This window comes from Urtica dioica, chromosome 2, assembly GCF_054948205.1.
Source record: "Urtica dioica subsp. dioica isolate 48M chromosome 2, U.dioica_male_clone48M_v1_H2, whole genome shotgun sequence".
NCBI classification, from domain to species: domain Eukaryota; kingdom Viridiplantae; phylum Streptophyta; class Magnoliopsida; order Rosales; family Urticaceae; genus Urtica; species Urtica dioica.
Genome location: NC_142757.1, coordinates 53,779,279 through 53,802,211, shown reverse-complemented (window position 1 = coordinate 53,802,211; position 22,933 = coordinate 53,779,279). Strand labels below are relative to the sequence as shown.

The 22,933-nt window shown below is 36.5% G+C and overlaps 3 protein-coding genes and 1 non-coding gene across 7 annotated transcripts; 1 reads left to right on the top strand and 3 right to left on the bottom strand.

Annotated features, from left to right (window-relative positions):
* The first annotated feature begins 1,539 nt into the window (after positions 1 to 1,539).
* On the top strand, positions 1,540 to 5,403 carry LOC149405689 (bromo-adjacent domain protein, putative (DUF3527)). 3 transcript variants are annotated; one of them, XM_089607957.1, is made up of 4 exons: positions 1,540 to 1,731; positions 1,855 to 1,976; positions 2,448 to 3,835; positions 4,775 to 5,403. In XM_089607957.1, the coding sequence occupies exons 3-4, from the start codon at positions 2,450 to 2,452 to the stop codon at positions 5,117 to 5,119; spliced, it is 1,731 nt and encodes a 576-aa protein (XP_089464083.1). In that variant the 5' UTR covers positions 1,540 to 1,731; positions 1,855 to 1,976; positions 2,448 to 2,449; the 3' UTR covers positions 5,120 to 5,403. The 3 variants fall into 3 exon arrangements, with proteins under 3 accessions (XP_089464083.1, XP_089464084.1, XP_089464085.1); XM_089607958.1 differs by having other exon boundaries at positions 1,540 to 1,741; XM_089607959.1 differs by lacking the exons at positions 1,540 to 1,731; positions 1,855 to 1,976 and adding an exon at positions 2,163 to 2,320.
* Positions 5,404 to 5,812: 409 nt separating this feature from the next.
* On the bottom strand, positions 5,813 to 5,884 carry TRNAD-GUC (transfer RNA aspartic acid (anticodon GUC)). The gene has a single exon. It is a non-coding gene; the product is annotated as a tRNA-Asp (tRNA).
* A 386-nt stretch (positions 5,885 to 6,270) lies between these two features.
* On the bottom strand, positions 6,271 to 10,698 carry LOC149405687 (Mitochondrial substrate carrier family protein). Its single transcript, XM_089607956.1, has 10 exons — positions 10,608 to 10,698; positions 10,099 to 10,206; positions 8,546 to 9,767; positions 8,340 to 8,458; positions 7,789 to 7,913; positions 7,564 to 7,663; positions 6,946 to 7,020; positions 6,774 to 6,857; positions 6,610 to 6,695; positions 6,271 to 6,502 (listed from the first exon to the last, which is right to left on the bottom strand). The coding sequence occupies exons 3-10, from the start codon at positions 9,714 to 9,716 to the stop codon at positions 6,304 to 6,306; spliced, it is 1,959 nt and encodes a 652-aa protein (XP_089464082.1). The 5' UTR covers positions 9,717 to 9,767; positions 10,099 to 10,206; positions 10,608 to 10,698; the 3' UTR covers positions 6,271 to 6,303.
* A 2,935-nt stretch (positions 10,699 to 13,633) lies between these two features.
* LOC149405686 (P-loop nucleoside triphosphate hydrolases superfamily protein with CH (Calponin Homology) domain-containing protein) lies at positions 13,634 to 20,928 on the bottom strand. Of its 2 annotated transcripts, none has more exons than XM_089607954.1 (22): positions 20,745 to 20,928; positions 20,024 to 20,128; positions 19,759 to 19,922; positions 19,572 to 19,670; positions 19,231 to 19,456; positions 19,038 to 19,141; positions 18,841 to 18,924; positions 18,623 to 18,700; positions 18,379 to 18,471; positions 18,219 to 18,248; positions 17,791 to 18,132; positions 17,632 to 17,713; positions 17,132 to 17,227; positions 16,860 to 17,033; positions 16,628 to 16,734; positions 16,345 to 16,523; positions 16,090 to 16,254; positions 15,750 to 16,003; positions 15,476 to 15,639; positions 14,497 to 15,056; positions 14,175 to 14,275; positions 13,634 to 14,069 (listed from the first exon to the last, which is right to left on the bottom strand). In XM_089607954.1, exons 2-22 carry the CDS (start codon positions 20,118 to 20,120, stop codon positions 13,990 to 13,992), a joined length of 3,279 nt encoding a protein of 1,092 aa, XP_089464080.1. In that variant the 5' UTR covers positions 20,121 to 20,128; positions 20,745 to 20,928; the 3' UTR covers positions 13,634 to 13,989. The 2 variants fall into 2 exon arrangements, with proteins under 2 accessions (XP_089464080.1, XP_089464081.1); XM_089607955.1 differs by having other exon boundaries at positions 20,750 to 20,916.
* Between the last annotated feature and the right edge of the window lie 2,005 nt (positions 20,929 to 22,933).

The following is a 22,933-nucleotide window of genomic DNA, read 5'->3' as shown; positions in this document are numbered from 1 at the left end:
ATAATATCAGTACTATCAAATTAGATGGAGATTGATGAATAAACAAACAATAAGAATTTTTATGATCAAAAGGTAAATTTAGGGGAAAGAAACATAAAGAAAACATTTGGCTTCAAACTTGGATTAAAATGGTCTAAAGATTCCGTGGGTTAGATGTGACCGACGGTCTTTGATCTTTATTATTATTTTATTAATCTCACTTCATAGGCCAATCACACAACATGCGGTTAAATGACCATTTTGGCCTCCACCATTCGAATCGACGATGTGCACTTTTTTTTTTTGTGTCGACACATTTTATGGCAAGAATACAAAAGTGTGATACCATCTTGTTAGTATTGTATTGTGTAATTCTAATTTCTATTTATATATATATATATACATAATAATGATATTGATAAGCAAAAATTTAGGAGGTACTTTAGAGTTTAGAGTCAAATTTCTATATAGGTTTGGAGTTTGGATTGGTCAAATACTTTCAAAACCCCATTCAATATGAATTAATTGAGACCTACCCTTTTTATGCTAGAGTTAAAATTTTACATTCTTTTTTCCCCTTTATATCATCATTTATTGTTGAAATACAAGTGAGAAGTCATTTTCTGGCTCTTTCTTTTTCAACTTTTATGTGCTATGCTACACCACGAGGTACTATTTAAATGGTGTATACAAAAACATCAAATTGCAAACGTCTAAGATTACATATTATTATAATAATAAAAAAAATCATTTCTCACATAATAATAATAATTATTATAATCATAATAATAAGAAGAACGTTGTGTAAGGCTTTGATTTAATTTATTCGACTCCGAGTAAATAACACAAATATCATAGTTATTGGACCATTTTTAGTTTCCAAATAAATTCTTAGGACCACTCAAAATGAAGATTAGTTAAAGAGGTTTGGAAGTTTAGGTATTTGAGATTTAATTATCAAATGGTCATACACAACATTATTTTATCATAATCCATAACCAAAAAGATAAGAAGAAAAAAAGTCATTATACAGCTTCGAGATAATTGCCAAAATGGCCGTGAGTCATTTATCTAACATTAATTCTTTGGTCCACTCAAAATGAATATTAGGAAAAGAGTTTGAGAGTTTAGGGATATTGAAGTAAATTTATTAGAGTGGGATCTACATTTTATTTTTATTTTTGTACTTGCTTCTTAGTTCTTACTTCTTAGCATCTCACACGATTCAATATTTTATTATCGTAAAAAAAAATTTATAAAATTAAAATTTAGGGATTCCGTGGCTCCTTGATGTTTACAATTCCCAAAAAAGCTTAAAAAATACTAAAATAATTATTGGCAGTGACAACAAAAACCTAGCTTTATTCTAATTAGTGGCTTAGCACCTCTTAATTAACACCAATTAAATTCCAAAACTACCCTATAAATCATAACCCATATCTTAATTCCAGTGGAGGGTAATTTCGTCTTTCAGCCACGTGCGTTGTCTCCAAGGTAAAGCCCAAATCAGCTGGTCAAAAACTAATATAAAAAGAAAAGGAAAAAAATATAAAAAAAAACGCACATACAAAAACAAACACTCTCAGCCTATGATGACTGAGAAAAAGCATGGATTTTTCACTAGACATGGACAGACTCAAAACAGTTCTTTGTCTCTCACTCTAAACCAACACATCTTCGAGTAATAATAATAGAGAAAGAGATGAAATAAAGAAGAAGAAGAAGAGGACCTCTCTCTCTCTAACATTTCAGGCACGATCGTGTCTCTCTCTCTCTCTCTCTAACTTTCTTTATTGCATTTCATCACTTTACACTGTACTTTCATTTGTGTCTGTTGGGTTTGCTTTGTTCTCAATGTTGGTTTTTTTTTTGTAGGTCATTATTGAGCAAGAGCTTTTTTATAGGCTTAATGATTGATTGCATTTCAAGGGCACGTAAAGAGAATAGTTTGTTTGGGTTTCTCTTTGGCTTCGCTTCTCTGGGAGAGATCTAGTGGGGTAAGTGAAAAAAAACTAACCCCATTTTAAGAAAATCGCTATTGCTTCTTTTTTATTTTAATTGTTTTTGCTTTGGTTTGGGGTTTTTGGGTGGGAGAGTAGAAATGAGAGTAAAGTTTAAGTCTTTATACCTTTAGTTACACTATATATATCTTTATTAGCTACATTGCTTTACTTTTAGAGAGTAGAGAGACATCACATAGCATAACTTGTGTTTTAGGTGTAGAGTTTCTGAGTGAAGAAAATTGGGGTTCTTTGATTTGATCTCAAAGTTTGGAATCTCTCGTTCATTCTATTTGTCAGCTTTTTTGTGTTTTATGATGATGATGATGAATTTTTCCAAGGTGAGTTAATCAGCCCTTGAGAAACTATTTGCTTTTTTTTTTTTTTTTTTAATTATGATTATAGAGTGAAGATTCAACTTAGGAGTTATATCTTTCCTTCTAGCTGAGTTTTTTTTTCCCTTTTTAGAAATGGAGTCTGATTGCGAGAAGAACGGCACGGTGGGTCTAAGCCCGAACACAGTTCTTCCGCTGAATCAGAAGAAGAGAATCCCGAGACCGAGACCCTCTTCGCGTAAAGACGAGATCTTGGTGCTGAAAGGTGAGTTCCGAGAGATCAGCTTCAGCCGGTACCACCGCAGCGTCTCGTGCAAGACCGCCGCTCCGAGCCGGGGCTCGCGGCGGGAATGCAGCTCCGAGATCAGGCGCGGCTCGATATACCAGAGCTCCGGTGAGGTCTCGAGGATGAGGGAAATGGGAGCCTCGGAGGAGAGGCGAAAGATCGAGGTGTCCCGAGGCAACGGAGGCGGCGAAAACCCTCCTCTCTCCATCTTCGACTCGCTGCGCGGCTCTTCGTCCGAACCGATGATCGGCGTGGGACCCGGGTTCTTCGAGATATGCTTGGACCCGAGTAGCCGGGGAAAGAACAACGCATCGGAGACCACGGCGGCCGCGGATTCCGGCGCGAGAATGGGTCGTCCTCTGAGCAGCGGCGACGGGAACGAGCTTCTTCCGGAGAGAGATTGCTCGTCCAAGCCCGGGCCCGCGAAGACCCGGTTCGGTCCCATCCGAAAGATGTTCGACCCGTTCGCAAAGTCGAAGTCTTTGCGAAGCCCCACGAAGCCGACCGAGACGCGCGAATCCCGGGTTTCGAGGAGCGTCGAGAAGAGGAACGAGCCGTCCTCGCCGGTCCACTTGCGAGCCCGTCTCAAGCTCGAAACGAGGCACGGATCGCCGTTCTTCGAGTTCTCGTCTCCGCCGCGGAGCCCGGACGATAAAGATTGCGTCTTTGTGGCCAAGGCGTGGAAAGCGAAGGACGCGTTCAACTGGGTCTACACCTTCCACGAGAGGGACAACAAGGACCGTCCGATCACGATCGGGCAAATGCAAGTCTCGAGCCGCCTCGCCTCCTCCGAGCTCAAACACGAGACCTCGATGGCCACGGAGTTCGTGCTCCACGACATCGCCCACGCGAGGCTGAGCGCTTCCGAGGCCTCGGATTCGCGCCCTTGGGCCGCGGAGAGCCTCGACGCGAGCCTCGAGATCGCGGCGATCGCGATGCGGGCCCCGCTCGAGAGGCGGGAGAGCCTGAAGCACAGGCGGGCCGACGACGGCCTCTTGGGCCTCTGCTCGGCCGGGCCCGCGAAGCCGAGCCCGTACGAGGTTGATGTGGTGATTCCGGCCGGGAACCACGGGCTCGCGGGGCCCGAGAGCGGACCGTCCTCGTTGCTCGACCGGTGGAGATCGGGAGGGCGTTGCGACTGCGGCGGATGGGACATGGCTTGTCCGATCACGGTCCTCTCGAATCCGCTTCTTCGGCGATCGGAAAATCGGATGCCAATGGAACTCTTTGTCCAGGTACTTCTTACTTCCTCAGTATATTTAGTTTATAGAAAATATTTGATTAGGTAAATAGCCACATTTACAGTTTGACATTGCTAAATAGTCAACGTTTCGTAAATCTTGGGTAAATATCCACTTTCATATAATTACAGACGTAAATTTTAGGTAAATAGCCACTTCCATTTATTAGACCACATCATCTTTATGGTTATTTACCTACTTTTTTGTTAATTTATAGAAGAAATTTGGGTACAATTCCACAGTTTACATAGATAAGAATTTAGATACACTATACTGAGTTAATATGTTACTTTTTTTTTTCTTCTTCTTCTAGTTCTTGATTTGTAGAAGAAATTGGGATTATCATCCAATTATCAATATGCACTTGAGTTAATATCCACAATTTACATAAACTAAATACGCTACATCTTGGTTGAAAAACGTTTATTGAAACCAAAAAAATTGGAGTTCTATTTAATTTTCAAAATTTGTGTCGATTTTCTTTGATAAAAAGTCTCAAATGGACTTTTATCGGGTTAGCCCTGATATTATTGATACTCTTGGTTTGTAATTCGACGGGTGAACTAATCTGCTTTTTTACTAATTAACCTAATTCTTCTCATAAACCGCAATGATTCTTTAGTGTACTAAAAACATGATTAAATAAACAAAATCTCTAGTTCATCTTTCTTAGCTCGAGAAGGAGCGTTAATGCGATATCTTATTCCGTTAAAACCATTTTAAGGATGAAACATTATCCTAAGTTTAGAGTCTAACTCCGTCCTTGCAAGCGACGACGGCGTGTTGTAATTTGATCGATGGACATCGAAAATCGAAAGAGACATGAAAAAGGAGACGGAACAATCTGCGTTCAAAAACTCTTTTGACTTTAAATGCATAATGTCCGGAAAAAAAAAGGTTTATTTATTTATTATTTTTTTTTACGGAATGCAGGGAAGTAAAGACGAGACACAAGCATTGACGATGACGGCGATCGAGGAAGGTGTATTTGCGGTGGATTTCCACGCTCGGCTATCGACATTGCAAGCCTTTTCGATCTGCGTCGCAATTCTTCACGGCTCCGAGGCCTCATCGGACGTCTCGGAAGAGAGGGACCGGAAGTTGTTACCGCAGCGCAATTCCCTGAAAACGATGATCGAAGAGGAAGTCAAGTTCTTGATCGAAGCTGTCACCGCCGAGAAGAAGAATCTAACGACGACGACGATGACTAAGAGGGTCAAAGAAAACCCGCCATCTTACGTTCTGAATCCACCGTTCTCGCCGATAGCAAGAGTGTAATTTAAAATGTAAAAAAAAATGAATAAATCCGAAGCTCAGAGGAGAAATTTTCTAGTCCTTTTGTAGGGTTTAATTTATAGCAGAAATAGAGTTTTTTTTTTTTTTTTTAAATAGAATACAGGGAAATAGAATTTTGAGAGATGGATTGTCAAATTTTTTTGTTATAGCTTGGGATTGGTGGTGTGTAAGAAGTGGTAGGATAATTTTAATTTGTATCGTTACTGTTTTTGTTATAGTTGAAATGTTTAGGAAAAAATAATAAAGTTGTGACATGAGGAAATTTATGGATCGCTTCAAAGTTATGTAATACTTTTTTATTTTGGGTATGAATAAGTTTGTTACATTATGTGAATGTTAAATTTGTCATATCAGACAGTCTGCAACGGCTCACCTGTGGTACAATTCCCAGAGGGGAAAAAAGAGTAGAAAAATGGAAGAATTTCCTGAGAAATGAAAAATGAAAATGTTGAAGAAAATATAAAGATAAAAAATATTAAGAATAATCGGCGTAATTTGGAAAGAAAAGGAAAGTTTGAGTGAAAAACTAAAAAATAAAAAGGTCAATTTTATTTTTGACCGGAGTGGAAAGGTCAATTTCTCCATTGCCTTGATTGTGTTGTCGTTTATCAATGGATTGTCGCTTATCGATGAATTGTCGTTTGCAACAGAGCTGGATTAAAAAATATAAAAATTCGCCGTTGCCGGGGATCGAACCCGGGTCACCCGCGTGACAGGCGGGAATACTTACCACTATACTACAACGACTTGATGAACTACACGATTTAGGTACAATAATTAACCTGTAACTTGTATGTTATCTAATCCAGCTTAGAATACTGATGAGTTTGAAGAACATCAAAATAAAGCACTTTTTTTGGTAGAAATATTAATTCATAATATTTTCCGATCAAAATTCTTATGTTGGAGTTTGTCTCTAGATGTAGAGTTTTTTTTTTTTCTAATTGATATGAAGCATCCATATAAAGCATGCATTTTGAGCCCTTCAAAAAAAAAAAACATGACTTTTGATCATATTTATTTAAAGAAACTTACATACGAACATTGTACATCTAATGACTAAATAACTAATAGAAAGCACCAAAAACAAAAAAAATCAATGTTTTAAATTATGACAGAGAATCCTCTTCCCCTTTATTTGAATTGAGCAGAGAAGCTTTTGTTTATCAAGAGACCACCACCGATGGCTTTTGGGACAAAGGCGATGCCGGTATATACGACTTTTCTTTCTTCTTCTCTTTGAATCCAATGCTCTCGGTTTCAGGCAATGCCGTGTCCAATGACAAAAACTTCTTGAAGAACTCATACGATGCGAAGAAGAGCGCTCCTTGAGAGACGTACATGACCAATCTCGGAGCCAATCCACTGACAAGACCCAAAAACAAAAACCCGAGAAAATCAGCTAAGAAGAAGTCATTTTGCCTTCTCAAGATCGGAAAATAAAATAAGAAGGGCGTGTGTGAAAATGTCACCTGTACAGCCCTTTCAAGCCTTCTTTTTTCCCTATCTCTATCAGAGCGTGAGTCACGCCGTTGTATCGGCTCATCGCTCCCGGGACCTTAAAAAAAAAAAAAAAAAAAAAAAGCAGCACATTTACACAAGCTCTCAGATGATCCATAATCTGAGTTTGACAAACCTGAGTCTGTAGCCTTGTTTTCACCACGTCAAATGGGGTCGTAAAAAAGGCAGCGGTGGATCCAGCTAGTCCTCCACAAACCAGCTGCAAAAATAAAATAAATAAAAAAACAATTATATTGTGGTATCAGAGTTTAGGTAACGAGAAATATCAAACGGGTAAAGAGTCGGACTATCTGTATTGGGCTGGGTTGAGTTTTGTGCGATGACGATGAGGTCAGTCTCTTTAAGCTTTCATACGTGTAGAACTGCAATCCAAATAAAAGACGAGTGTTAGAAGTGTGATGAGTTATAGCTCACACTTTTGTACAAGTGTTTTTCATAATGAACATCGAGGTCTGGCTCTGATAGCACGTTAGAAGTGTGGGCTTAACCCAAACCCAAAAGCTAGCTCAAATCTGCTTACAACTTAAATTGGTGTGGGACATATTCTAAAAACCAGAAAGAAAGAAAGAAAGAAGAACTTCACAACAATAATTAAAATGACCTCAACTACTAGCAACTTTGATACACTTGACCAAAATAAGTCAAACTATGTTTTTGTACACTTCTACTAGTAAGTGTAAACCTATATATTTACAATTATTGTTATTTGTAATCTTATAATTCTACAGTTTATAACAACTGTACACTTTCATGTCTACGGTTACCAGTAGAAGTGTCCAAAAACATTGTTTGGTTTATTTTGGTCTAAAGTATCAAAGTTGCTACTAGTAGCAATTTCCCATAATTAAAAGGCTAACTATCAAACTATTGGGGACCATTTTAGAGAAGGGCGTTCATGTAATAACCTTAATAATCGAGTGAGGCACGTTCCGGAAAAGTACAGCTCCCCAGCCATTGTATAACGAACGCAAGCCCCCGTTTTGAAGAATCCCGACCAATGCGCTCCTGCGAATCAACATAGCGAGCAAGAGAAAGGTCGGTCATCAAATTATAACGGGTCTTAAAATTAATACCGCAAAAGGACCTTTAAGGTATATATATTATAGGGATATATACATATATATATATACCAGCAGTTGTTATAGTGAGAGCCAACTTGCATCTGCTGCTTTATGCGCTCGCTCGGAGTGAAAACAAACGAAGTGGCAACGCTTGCGCAACCACCCGCCACGCAATGAGCGACCGAGTAGTACTCCTGCACAAAAATGAGATTTACTTCTGGTAAATCGGTTACGCGCAACGAGAAAGACGGTACATTTTTTTAAGGGTGTTCTAGGTAAATTGAGAATTGAAACTAATGGATTTGCAAAAATAGCAAAGGTTTGTCTAAAATTAGTGAAATAGCCACAAGTTTTTTTTTTTTTTTTTTAAATGCGCTTTCTTTGTCCTCGTCAATATATATTTTGACAGTGGAAAATTGCTTAGTTTCAAAAGGTTATTTTGTATGAGTTTTTTTTTTTTTTCTTTTTTTTTTTAACGCTAGAAATACGAGTACAACCCGTTTTTTTGGTTCATCTGTTATCCTCTATCTCCGCCTCATTGGGGATGAAAAAAAAATGCAGAGAGAGACCATAAGACAAACATGAGATGAGAGTTGAGAAGAAAATGTGTTGGGAGGTACTTTTGGTAAATGGGGAAGCAGAGCTCCTTTAACAGATTCGTATGTATAAGTGTAAATGGCAGATATTGGAGCCGAAGACGTAATATTGGCAGCGATTCCCCGGTAAAGTCCAGTAAAACCTGAAATTGACTGCATACATCAGTCAATATTTCTCAAAAGACATGAATCAGTCCAGATTTCAACCAAGATACCAACTAGTAAATTACCTCTCTCGGCAACAAGTGATCTACTGATGTTGAATACAGACCTCTGATCTCCATGGCAAGCTTGAACAACAGTCTTGACTGTGTCAACGGGATGAAGACAAAGGCTGACAAACACTCCGGCGAACGCCCCGGCAAAGGCATGCTCTTGCTTAGCGAAAGAGAAACAGGGTTTTCTGTTCGCTTCTACAACGAGCTCGTTCCTAATCGAATCTTCAGCGAGCAATCCTTCGTTTTGCTTGCCTTTCGTGTCGGACCGATTATCGTCATCTGTACCGTTCTCGGAATCTTCTGATGCATTGTCTACGACGGGGTTCGCAAAATAATCTTTATACAGATCAGAAACCGTGGAGCTCAGATTAGCCATGTTTGGCTCTCGGCGAGCCACGAGAAAGTAATCCGAGCACAGAGAGGATCTTGCATTCATCTCCGATTTCGCTTCCTTAAGCGATGGGAAATCACAAGATTTGACTGCCCGAGAATCACAACCGAGAACAGTAGAGGCCGACTTAGTTCCACTACTGATTCCATATCCTTCGGGTCGAGAGTTCGAGCCAGAAAAAGCTATTTGTTTCATCCACCCGTACACACTTTCCAATTCCCACGATATTTCTACACTGGGAAAGCCCTGATGCCTCCAAGGCTCTTTATTTATTTTCGCGTGACCCTGCGGTAACTTCCAAAACGACGAACGTTCCTTCTTTTCACCGAATGGTTCAGACACAGACAGTATCTCGGTCACTTTCGTGAAATCCGTTTGCGTTTGGGAAGAAGACTGGCTAGCGCTCCTCAGGTCAACGCAGAAGTAACTAGTCCTCGACGACGAGGAAAGACTCAATCTTCCGATTCCTTCCGAATCTAAACGAGCCAAGGTAATCTCATCTTTTTTGTCACGAGTATCGTGAATAGAACCGCCAGTTCGGGAAGAGCCAAGAGGACGAGCGGCGTAATCCCATATTTGGCCGACTGCCGAGACGAGCTCGGCCGTGCTCAATATCTCGGGTGCTTTGGGATTGGATCTTCTCGTGTGTTTCTTATCGGCGTTTTGAGAAAGTGCAGAGCTGTATTCCTCACGAGGAAAATCAGCGATCTCGGAGAATGGCTTCGCAACTGGGCTCCAGCTGTATTTGATCGAGCTGTGACCACCTCTCGGATTGTCTTTGCCTCGGTCCATATTTTTCTCAACCCGCTAAAAGAATTGATTGGCTGTATCTCCTAATACCAACTGAAAATACACAAAAAAGGAAGTATTTGAAACCACCAAAGCTTTTATCCATAGAAAAGTTGTACACGAAAGATGGGAACGAGACTGAAAGCAAGAGATAAAAATCATAATGATTAATGGGTTTAACCCGAGAAAAATAACACGACGACAGTTTAGGAGCTAAAGAACACATACCTAAAATCTACTAAGATCTTCCCAAGCATTTTTTTTTCTACTAAAACAGTAATAGTAAAAATGGTCTCACATATAGTTCAATAGAGTTTTCTTGTAAAAGTTTATAAAAAAAAAATAAAAAATTAGTCTCAAAGATACTCTCTAAAGTTTCAGTTACCTGGTAAATTCTTTGAGAGTGATTCTGAATGGATCAAGTCAAAAGCATTTAGATCACACTTCACCGATTGACTAAGAACGAATCGGACACATCAACAGAACCCGAATCCTGCAAAAAAAAAAAAAAAAAAATCACAGTAAAAAGCTTGTTTATCCTAAAATTAGTGAAATTTAAACTTGAGAGAACATATACACAGCACAAACGCAAGAGAGCAACTCAGAAAACTAATTCTAGTCACGAGTGACATGAAAGTCAACGCCGCAAGTTGAGTGAGTGACTATGTAACTTCCAGAGATCAACTAACCAAAATCGAAGATTGACAATGTGGTTTCTAAAACTTCACATTCACGCTACGAAATCACAAAACGAAACAAGAACCTCATTTTCCTTTGATTTCACTATCCTTTCTCATCAACCAAAAAAAAAAAAAACAACTGACATGCTAGAACTCTTCAAGCTTCGGTGAAAAAAACGAGAGAAAGAGTGAGAGAGAGACAAAAAAAAAACACCTGAGCTAAAGCGAGTCGCCGAGAGACGAAACCGAAAGCTCCGTGGAAGCTCAGTCGAATCATTTTTGTTTTCGAGGGAAATCAAGGTTGTTGGGGTTTATAAAGAAGCGAAAACGACAACATAAACTTTTTGAATCGGCGGGCAATATCACCCCTAATCCGACAGCGAATCAGATTCGGACACCGAAGCGAAGCTGCCGTGAATTTTCCTGTGTTACGGGCTGTACCGTATGAGTTTTGGACCTTAGTTACAATCATCATTTATTGTTAAGTACCGCCTATTTACCCTTTTATTTTAGAGATTAGTAACTAATTAGGTCACTTTAAACATGTGATTTTAGATCTAGCCTACGTTTGACAATTTTTAGTGATATAGTCAAATAGCTTATGTGGCAATAATTAAAGTCTGATTTACCCTTATTTATTAACAAATTCGACATTTTTTCTCTCCCATTTTTTTTCAAATAATTTTTTTTTTTCATCAAAAATTCGTATCTTTCTCGTACGAACGCGAAATTGAGTGATTTCAGATGCTACAAATTCATGGCGTCGAGATCTGCAAAAATAGACATATTGTGTTTGATGAAAAATTATCTTTAATGCATCATATTTACGTTTCCATTTATTTTTTTGATAATTTCAAAAAATTTAAGTTATTTTCATATTTAAGATAGTAACGAGATTTTTCTACATCTATGGTATTAAACATGATTTTTCATCAAACACAATAGTTCTATTTTTTAAGATCTCGACGTCACGAATCCGTAGGATTTAGAATCACTCAATTTCGAGTTCATATGAGATAGATATGATTTTTTGAAGTTTTTATTTAAAAAAAGTGTAGGAAAAAGTAAGAGAGAGAAAATTACGAATTTGTTAATAAATAAGGGCAAATCAGACCTTAATTATTGTCACATAAACCTGTTGGCTATTTCCCTAAAAGTTGTGAAACGTAAGCTAAAAACAAATTTCATAACTTCATTTTCGCTATTTTGTTACGCTGTCCTTTAGTTTAGGTGCAATTAAGCTAATAACCTCAATTGTCCACTCTCTTTTTAAAAAAATAATCAAATTTTAATTTTATTAAGAAAATAGTTCATCCGGTCGAAGTTCATTAAATTAACTGAACAATTAATTTAATGAACTTCGGTTTGATAGACTATTTTCTTAATAAAATCAAATTTTATCTAAAATCTTAAAAAAAATGAGGGATTGATTAATTGCAATAAATTGTTCTTTATTTTAATTAAATTTTTATTTTTAAATAATTAACCCACACAAAATATACGTTTGATTGGTAGTTAATAATTAGTCAATTTAATTACTTGATAAGTGATAATAAAAATATAAATTAGTCAATTTGATGATATCACAATATCATTAATAATATAAGAGTGATTAATTTCTAATTATTAATAAAATATTTGTTATATAATTTTAACGTTTAAATAAGACTATTTAACTATCTTACCTTTTTTTTTAACAGTTTCATTTAAATTTTTTTTATAGAAAAATGAGCTATTTACAAAATATTTGAAAATTGAGATATTTAATATTCAGTGTGAATTGAACTCGGACCTTCTTAAAGAATTTGTTTAAGTGTTATTGTTTTAGCCAATTAAGAATTGTTAGCATTTTATTATAAAAGTTAATATAAATTGTTCATAAGTGAAAAAATGGAAAATTTAATATGGAGTGACTTTAAAGAAGCAGATTTGCTGAATATGTACGTTAGAGAATTTTTTTTTCTTCTGCAGATTTTAGTTATTTTATTTTTCTCAATTTCTTGTTTCGTTATCTACATATTGAATCCGCTTAAAAATTCATTTATTAATATAAAGAATAAAGAGTCACTTTATATTTTCATTTTTCTCATCACTTATATGATCTTTCAATGGTAAATTGGCTAAAGCATCAATTTGTGGGTTTTGAACCTTACCATGACTTTAGAGAAAAGTGGAAATTCGTTTTTCCATTATTTTTCAAACAAATTATAATTATTAGTATCATGTATTCATATTGTCAAATATAATTATTAACTGTTAATGGAAGTATAATTGAAATGTTGATTTTTTTTTATATTGTGCAGGAAAATATTGCTCTATTTATGATTCTTGTTATTTTATTTTGAAAATTTTAATTTTGGCGAACCTTTTATTTAATTTTGCTTAAAGTTTCTATTGAATATACAAAGAATAAGTTTGTAAGATTATCCAGTTTTCATTTCTCAATATTCTCTTACATGCTATTTAAAATAAAATAAATAGAAACTCAAATATTTCAAAGTCTTATGTAATCCATTGAAAATTATCTGTTTTATAAAATATTTGAAGTTTCATACTTCATTGAAATGTATACATGAAATGAAATTTTTTATACTTGAATACTAAAATTATCCTAATAGTTAATTGGTCTATCAGTCTCTCATTGATCTTTTTCAAACTAAAAAAATCAAAACTCATAATTAATTTTAATTATATGCATGGCAAACTACACACTTACAAAAAGCTCCCATTGTTAAAAATTTTATTGAAAAAAGTATAATAATTCTGTTAATAATAATTTATATTTCTATTAATTTTTAAATACATTATAACTATTTAATGGTTTTTACTACACTAAATCAATGAATTTAAATCATCTTGAATACACCTAGAGAAAATGAAGATATTTGTGTAAATTCAAAATAACTAAATTTTAATTATCAATTAATGACAATCTAATTAGTATAACTTAAACATTAGCTATGTCCTATTTTCTTTTCTTTTTTGGCAATAATTTCTCGTCCTTTTAGACTCAAAGATTTCTGTGTCGGCTTCTGTATTAATGGAATACGAGTAGGTAGTATATGACAATACCTAATCTTTTATCTTTTGGACTCATTTGGAATGCAGCTTCCTTTTTTTTTCTTTTCTTTTTATTCTTTCTTTTTTGCCTTTTTATTGGAGCTCGCATTACTATTTGATCACCCCTTTTGGAATATATATATATCAAACGCAAATTGATACAACATTTACTTGACCGAATTAAAGGGGGAAAAAATGCAATTCAGATGAACACATAAATGTCTACATCATATTCAACTATTCTACAACACAATACAATATATATATGTAGCTATCACTATTTAAGTTAGTTTCAATAGTTAAAACAATTAAGATCAAGTTACACACTAAAGATCCTAGAACAAGTACCTTCTTTTTTTTTTTCTTTTTTTTTTTACAATTTCCCAGTTGCCTCTTCCAAAATATTAGGACAAAAGGAAGTAAACATAGGAAGAATTGGAAACACAATCCAATCAGTTCAAACAGTAATAATCAGCTGCAAATATTATAGCTCTAACATCTCTAATAATTACTACTATCAGAATCCGAGTTTCTAGTCACTGCCATCGCTTGCTGTAAGATCTCGAAGCCATGGGTGATGAACTTCCAGGAATAGAAGTTGGTTTCTTAGTAGCACCTGTCATCAATCACGATGACGAAAAAAAAAAAAAACATGATTGTGACTAGAGTTCTTGAAAGGGGAAAAAAAAAAAGTTAGTACATAGTGAGACATATCATATACCTGACAAAACCTTTGGTGTAGTTCTGGGCAATGACGATCGAGATGATTTTATCGACGCTAGCTTCTGAGGAGGCTTAGGGAGTTTCGACGGCACATTTGCCCTGTTTATATCAATATTCATACCATATTATTCATAAACTCAGTTCACAATTCGAGAGCTGAACCAACCTACTCAGCTCACACTATTTTACAAATAAACTTTGCCAACTCTTTAATGACCCGCCCTGGCGAATTATTTAGAAAATGTAATTAAATAAAATTAGTAATTTAACCCTTCCGGGTAAAGGCAATGGAACACTTAGAAGAGAGAAAATTTACTCACTTCTCTGTGGTCCCGGACTGAGTTCTCTCCGGCTGACTCGTCGTGGCCTGAGTTTTCTGAGTCTTCGTGCTCTCGGCTAGACCACTCTCGGATTTCGTCTTCTCCGGCGGTTCGGGGAAGAGAGTGTACTCCACGACGCTGCAAATCGAGCCCTCGGTTTCCGTTCCCATCGAGAGACCGCCGTCCGATATGTCGCTCAGCCTCTCCTCCGAATCCGCGTCGCCGAACCCCAAGAGCTCAAAGTCCTCGTTCTGGCTCGAATCTCCGATCTTTGGCTGCACAGAGCACTCTTTTCGGTGCCCGAAATCCGCGGCGGAGGAGTGCTGAGACTCGCTGTACTCCGAGCAGTTGTCGTTGTCCGAAGCGGCTTTCTCGCTGAACGCGGACCCTTTTGCCCCCGTGAGCCGAGGACTCCGTCGAGGGGTCTCCATCGAGCGTCGTATAGGAGAAGCGGATCCGTATCTTAGCGGGCCCGCGCTGTGCTTCACGCCGTTTGAGTTACTCTTCCAGTGTTCGATCTCCTCGTCTTTTTTCGTGACCACGTCCTTAAGTGTTGCCACCTGAAAAGAATCAACCGCAATTTATCTTTAGAAAAAACACACATAAAATTTGACCAGGTTAACTAACTCGCAAAAGTCAACCATAAAGTCAATCAAGGGATAGCTTTTTAGCAATTATTAAACCATAAGATTAATGTAACAGTAAACAGAAAACTGAGGAGATGATAGTGATCGGCTTAAAAATGCACGGCGATGTTTTCCTCATTATACAGTGAGTCTAAGAGAGGTAATAACATATTAAAACTAAAACCAAGCACAGATCAGTAGAACTGCATGTAATGCAGCTCAAACAACACCAACGGACTTTTAAACTACCATTTTCCATGAGGTTTAAAATTGGAGATAATAACAAACCAATATAGATGCGTGTTTTACAGAAATACTAGAACAGACTCCAAAGAAAAATAAGATCTGCGTACCTGTTCCAAGAGTTCTCTAACATCTCTACCCTCTTTGTTGCTCCGCGCGGTACCTAATTCAACACCAGAAACTCTCTCCGCAAATTTCAGTGTACTCACTGTTTCAGAGTACGATTCTACGTCGGGATTCAGCTGCACAAACATAAGCGTCTTGGCTTGACCACCTACGATTACGAAGTAACCAAAAAAAAAATTCATCAACACGAATACTATGATAATGTACAATAGTCAACACAACATGGAGAAAAAGAGAGATATGAAAAGACGGGCGTACCTAAGGAACTCTGAAGTACTTGAGTGAGTTTGCTGTTCCGGTATGGTACGTGAGAGCTCTTTTGCGCCAGAGCGAAAATCACATCTCCGAGAGCCGACAATGACTTATTGATGTGTTGAGCTTCTCGAAGCCGGTCTCCAGTTGCTTCAGAGCGGTCAACTCTCTCGCTGCCAGCAAGATCCACCAAATGCAGGCTACCCCGAAGAACGGCATTGGTCTTCGTGTCCGAGCCTCGGACGTGTACGGTCAGAACGCTGAACCAAAGCAATCAAAGTCAAACAGAGACTATCAAACGCTCGAATGGGTGGCGAAACAAACATCGCGAGGAGAAAAACAAAACCTGTGGGATCGGCTACTTCGTTCATTTAGGGCCGTTGCACCGACCGCTCGGTTCATTAGCCCGATGTGCATTAACTCAAGAACATCTTCGGTGGAATTGACTGAATGCATGCTTGCGTCTGGAACAGCTAACCCATTTGGTTGGGCAGTATTCCAAATCCCAAGTGTGTGCAAGTTAAAGGAAAATAGTATAGCAGAGAAGAGACGTCGTAAAACAAATACAGAAAAGAGACAAAACGATAGAAATAAAGGATATCTTTTCTGCGAGAGCTCGTTCGAGAGTAAATCGCGGACTTGTTCGTTATATATCTCCACCATCTGAACACCAACTTCGTAACTAATGGAGCTTTTTCTGATCTGTGAAATTTGGAAAAGATCGCTCAGTGCTCGATAGTTGACGCCCCAATCCGCGGTCGACGATATGCTTGGCCCACTCTAGAAAAAAAAAAAAAAAAAAAAAAAAAAAAGACATACGTGTTAAATAACCATGAAATTAGTAATGTTCACTAGATCGGTGAAAGTTTAAACAAATTACGTACCATCGTATAAGTCTTTCCTGAACCCGTTTGGCCGTATGCAAATATGCATACATTATATCCATCAAGAACTGAGCGGATCAATGGTTGGGTGTCTAAGAAAACCTCCTCTGTTGATAATGAATTAAAGGTTCTCATTAGATGTACCATATAAAGCCAGTGGTTCCAATAAAAAAACAAACAGGAAAAGTTCAAAGAACTTTGAAAATTGCTTGTCGGGCAAGTAACTAGTTACCTTGAGTAGAAGCCGGACCAAAAACTTTGTTAAATTTGAAAAGCCTCCGAGTCCCTTGTTTCGAAGGATTCGCAATAACAAGCTCACCGTTTTCGCCAGCATATTCAACTGTAGTAAGTTTCTTGCTTTGACCGGAAAGAAATGGCCTTATTCGGCAATACACTCTAATATTACCTAAAAAAACCATAAATAACTTGGTCTAAGGAACAAATCGTCAAGTTTTTAAACACAACATATTATGCGTGACATGTGAAAATGGCTTAAAGGTGTACCTTTCAAATCCTGAACTTCATTGTATAATTTTCTATTTTCTGCAAGAACTACATGATAATTTTCAGCAGCGTCCGTAAGTCCTTTAAGCCTTCCACCTATTCGATAGAAAAATGATAGGGTCACAAATGTCTGGCCCAAAAAAGAAGGGAATAAAAAAAAATAATCAAAAGAGAATACTAAGCAAAGTACACCACCATAATATTATCATTCTTTTTTATCGATACTTTTTCAGGACTCAAACCACAACCTTTTTGGTCTTACCACTGACCTACCTCTCTTGTCAGTCACCAGAGATTATCATGAGTGATATGATGTTTAAAATAAATAAATAAATAAATAAATTTGTCAAGATTAGTTCAACCAAGAAAGCATTAATCTAAGAGCGTGCTAGATTAAGGGCTCTCTCTATTTCTTCTTAAGTAGCAGATTACCAGTCATAAAATCATAACTTTGCCAAAGATAAAGAAATTTAAATGATTCAATTCAGCAAACACAGTACCCAAGTACGTAAATTCCTCGGAGCAACTTCTTTTGTTCTTCAAGACTTCATGTTTTGTGGACTCCAAGGCCCTTCTTAGCTCCTACAAACCATCATTACATCTCTTTTCAAAATTAGCATCAATACATAATAAAGATAAAATTAATAGTGAAGGCATACCTTTAGAGCTTCATTTTGTATATTTATAAAGTTCTGGTAAGTACGCTCTTTCCTTCTCCATCTCTTTGATTTAGATTCAGCGAATGACTCTAATTCTTTCACCTTCTTCCTAGAATCTACCAATTCAAGCTCAGATTTCTTTAACTGTTTCTTCAATTCTAGCTTGGCTTCCTTTGCATCTTCTTCTAACTGCACACACCAATTTTCATGTGTTCTTTTGGTAGACTCAAGTTCTTCTCTTAGCTTTGAGATCTCAATCTCACAATCTTCCTTCTCTTTCCTAATAATCTCCACATCTTTCTCTTCGAGTTTTTTGCTCTCCTCTAATCTTTGCTTCTCAATCTGCATTAGCAAAGAAGAAGAAAATATATATTTAACGAGTGAAGCAAGAAAATATCACTTGTAAGCTTAAGGATAATGAAATTCACCTTTAGACGCTGAAGCTGGTCCAAGACAACCTATATGAAATGAAAATCATAGAATAGATTAAATAATGTGTAGAATTCATCCAGCACAGCAATAGTCATTTGAAAAAACACAGTTCAATATATTCATTTCAATTAAGCTGAAAGACATAATTAGATGTACCTCATTTTCTTCACTTGTCCCAACTGCAAGCGTTTCTAAGACCTTTAGTTTTGATTGATACTTCTCTTCACGAGTCTTAAAGAGATTGTTTTGCTACAACATCACAACATTATAAACACTGAATCAAGAACTGCAAAATGATATAAATAATAATAACAATAAATAATGAATAATAAAAAAATACTTGATTTGAAAATATATCCAAACTAGCAATTTAAATTTTATTTCGGGAAAAAATAAATACATTTCGGACGATGTTTGCTTGATTTGACATTCGCAGCTCAATCACTTGCATGATTTTTCTCATCACATATGCAACTCGCTGTACACAACATGTACAAAAACACAATTTAGTATAAAGATATAATGACCCACTGGGAGGAGGAAAAAAAAAAGTGAATTTGCCAACAGCAATCCATGCATGTTTAGCAATATAGATTATGCACCCATTACACGACATACATTAGGAATGTACTCATTCTTTCTGTGAGTGCTGTCTTGCAAAATCTGATTCAGCGTATCCAACAGCGATTGTGTCGATGTGTTCTACACAAAAGAAGCACAGAAACTCATGAGCATCACTGGACTTAAAGGTCTCAATGAAGATGAAAAGATGAAAAGCTTAATAAGATGATAAGATGAAAAGCTTAATAGCTTACATCAAATTTATACGAGTTAATGAATTCCAAAATACTAGCTTCGGAGAGATCAGCATAACCCCCGTGCTTCAAAAGTATCTCGCGAAACTTCTCCCCAAGTTGCTCTAATTCAAATATGAACCGATTGGTAAACGTGAAATATTAACAGGAAAAAAAAAATGAACACTGTCTAAGGAAGTGTCAATAGTAATACCTGGTAAAACAATATTTTGTAAACTCTGTGTTTCTTCTCCGTTTTCAACAGCGTGTTGACGATGCGTTGATACATCTTCTCGTAAACAATCAATTCCCTCCAAAGACTCTCCATCCGACAAGTCCCATTTCTTTCTCGTTTGACTTCCATTATACTCCTCAGAATAACCGCAGTCAAAGGCCGATCTAAGTGTGCTTAGACATTGCAAAACGGGTGTCATAGATCCCTGTAAAAACAATCCAGTCAATTCCACCCTCGTTAAGGTTTAAAGATTCATAAATATTCTCAACTAACTAAGTTAAAACACAGTAATAAACTCCCTGTGGAACTAATTAACATACCTGCTCTAGGTCTGAAAGCTCAAAGCTAGGAAGACCTAATTCATCCATGGCGGCCAGAAATCTTTTAACGTTTGCACCATCGAAATCAGAACCGTGTACCTAAACCATGAATACGATCATCAGAGTGAAAAAAAAAATTGAAACTTGGAGCAGAAAATCTAAAGTATTACAGTATAAGATATCTTACTATTTCAATTGAACCAGGACACAATGTATTCAAAATACTGCATAAAACAGCCCCGTCAACCAAGCAAGCCCTCAAATCCTCCGTTGACGTTTCTGCCGACAGCTTTAGATGTGGAACAAGATAATTTAACCACTCCAACAGAGATACTTCCTGATTACCATTGCCTAATCAGAGATTACAGGTTATAAGTTAGGTTTCTTGTATAAAAAAAATTCCAGAATCAGACCAAAACCCTTTGAAACCATTTGATTTGGACATCACTTGCCTTGAGACATGTCATCCATATGATATTCACCATGAACCCCATTTGAACTTTCATCTATTCCATACCCACCATTCTGTGGCTGGAAATCGTAGCTCATGTTTAAACCTACGAGAAGACACAGCTTCCATGAAAAATTTCTCTGAATTAACATAATTAGATAGAGAAATTTAAATTAGCCTGAATTAGATATCACATTATTTAAAAAAAACTACGCAGAAATTAAGAAATTTTTAAATTAAGGAAAAAAACAAAAAAAAAAAACAAAAAAAGTATCTGACTTCCTAACTCTGAAAATTAAGGTTTACCCAATGCTTTCATTTCCTAAATTGAATAAAAGAATAATTAAAGATAATTTCTGAAGTAACGATCTTTTTTTTTCCTTCTTCTACGCTTGTCTGCCAAAATTCTATACTTCAAAGTTCTTGAAATGAAAATGTCCATTCTTTTCAAACAAACAACTCTATTTCTCCTCTGCGAGCGAATATAATTCCCAAACCGAAAAAAGAAAAACCTCAAGCCTCAGTAGCTCAAATCTCGCAGTTCGAGGCCGTAGAATTCAAAAAGCCAATCTACATTGTTGATTATCGAGCGAAACGCAAACCCACAAATCATTAAATCGAAACATTAACAATTCAGATCCAGTAAAATCCAACACTTTTCCCAATAACATACAATGAGACATCGAGAGAGGAAGATAGAGAGAAAGAGAGAAAATGCGAACCCTACGAGAGACGAAAACCGAAACGAGTTTCAGAGATCGAGCGAAACGTAGATTCTTCTCATAAGCGATCCGATTCCATGATGAACAATCACATTCTCATATTTTTCCTTTTCTTTTTATTTTATTTTATCGCAGGAGAGAGAAAAAAAAAAAAGTAATGAATGAAAGTTGAAACTTGAAACAAACAAGATAGAGAATGGAAAGAGAGAAATGGATATAATTTTTTTTTCGAAGCAAAAAGGTGAAAAAAAAAAGTAATAAAACGTTGATTTCTGGGCACTAATTGTATTTAAAGATAAATAACAGGTTAAAAAATTTAATACGGTTTTTTTAAAAAGTGTTGTTTTTGCTGTGTTTTGGGGGAATCGTCCACGATTATCGGATTGTCGTTCCCGCCTTGTACTATTTGGCTTTTGGTTTGGAGATTTGTTGATTTCGAAATAATGAAAATTAAATAAAAAAAACAATATAAAAAAATTAAAGAGTAAAGTTGTCATTTCATTATTCGTCACTGTCTCTCCGGCCTAGCCAAACAAAACAAATATATATCTCTTTCTTTTTTTTTTATCAGAACAAATATATCTCTTTCTTTCATATCTTTTTGGGGTTTTGATTTGAATTCTAAACTTTAGGCTTTCAAAACTATTTTGCGGGAAAAATAAATAAATAAATAAGCGTGTGTGTCAGGTCACGGGTTTGCCAGGCGCGTGGATGTGGACGCGTTTGTTATTACATGCAAGTCCCGGCAAATATAGTACCGCCAAACTGTGCGTGTAACCAATTTAGGAAAAATTAAAATTATCTCACTAATGTTAAAATTGTTGACGCAGGCTGTTCCAAACTCCCAATTAACGCTAGGCTGTAACTTGTTTCCACTTATTCGATCTATTTAATATTTAATTGGCAATATATAGTGTTAAATTTGAACTCGGGTTTATTGGGCCTCGGCCCCACATAATCTTGAATCTACGAGGTTTATTCCCTTTCACTCTTACATCTTTAAATATTGGCCCATTTAATAAATGGGCTTGTCATAAAATACCATAATTTTCAACATAAATGGTACGCTGAGATAATCTATTAATTCATAGAGAAAAGGAGGTGAATGTGAATTTTGAAGATAGGAATTTAAAAAAGGATTTTTTTATACGAACAACCCATTTCAAACTTAGTGTTTAGTAAAATAGTCAATGTTTCATAAACTAGTGCATTTTAGCGATTTTATAATGTAAAAATATTTTCAAAAAAATTAATCTAAGTTTCTAAACGTTTAACCCACGGCACTTTCTTATTGATTCACTATTCGATAAACCAGAATAAGAAAAAGAAGAAGAAGATGTCAAAAAATTTAATCTTGATTTCAAAATATTCAATCCACTCTTCGATAAAGCAGAAGAAGAAAAAAGAAGAATATGTCAACAAATTTAATCTTGCTTTCCAAAAATTTAATCAACTGTTCGATAAAACAAAAGTATAAAAAGAAGAAGAATGTGTCAAAAAATTTAATCCCGCTTTCCAAAACTTTAATCCACTGTTCAATAAACCAGAAGTAGAAAAAGAAGAAAAATATACCAAAAAATTTAATCCCGATTCAAAAAATTTAATCTACTGTTCGATAAATCAGAAAGAAGAAGAAGAAGATGGTGGTGATGACAATTAACGATGAAACCACTTTTTTGGCCGTCAGAGATCTGGTGATTCTCTTCAAGGCGACCTTGGGCGAATCAACGACGGCCATGCGAATGGTTTCAGATTCGAAGCTGAGCGAGGCTCGGGATTCCCACCTGCTCTGATGATGTGTACACCGCCGTCGAAACCATCCTCAACGCATTCTTCTTCACTCTGGTTGCGCTGGCGGCGAATTGGAGCTCCGACGTGTTTGGGACGGCAACGACGGAGGACCATCGGAGAGCACATCGGATGATGGAGTTGAGGGATTAGGGTTTGACTGAGCGAAGAGAAGATAGAGGATTGTTGATGGTGAATAGCAAAATCAATATGAAGAGCATGATTGTGTATGAGTATTTTGGGGGTTTTGTCAATTTTTTGCTATTTTGTCTCAACTTTGGAAATACCTACTACATTTTGAAATTGCAAAATACTAGAAGGTGTCCCCTTCATACTTCTTACATATACATCAACATTAATATATTGAATAATTTTATAACTCTTGGTTGGATGAGTATTTC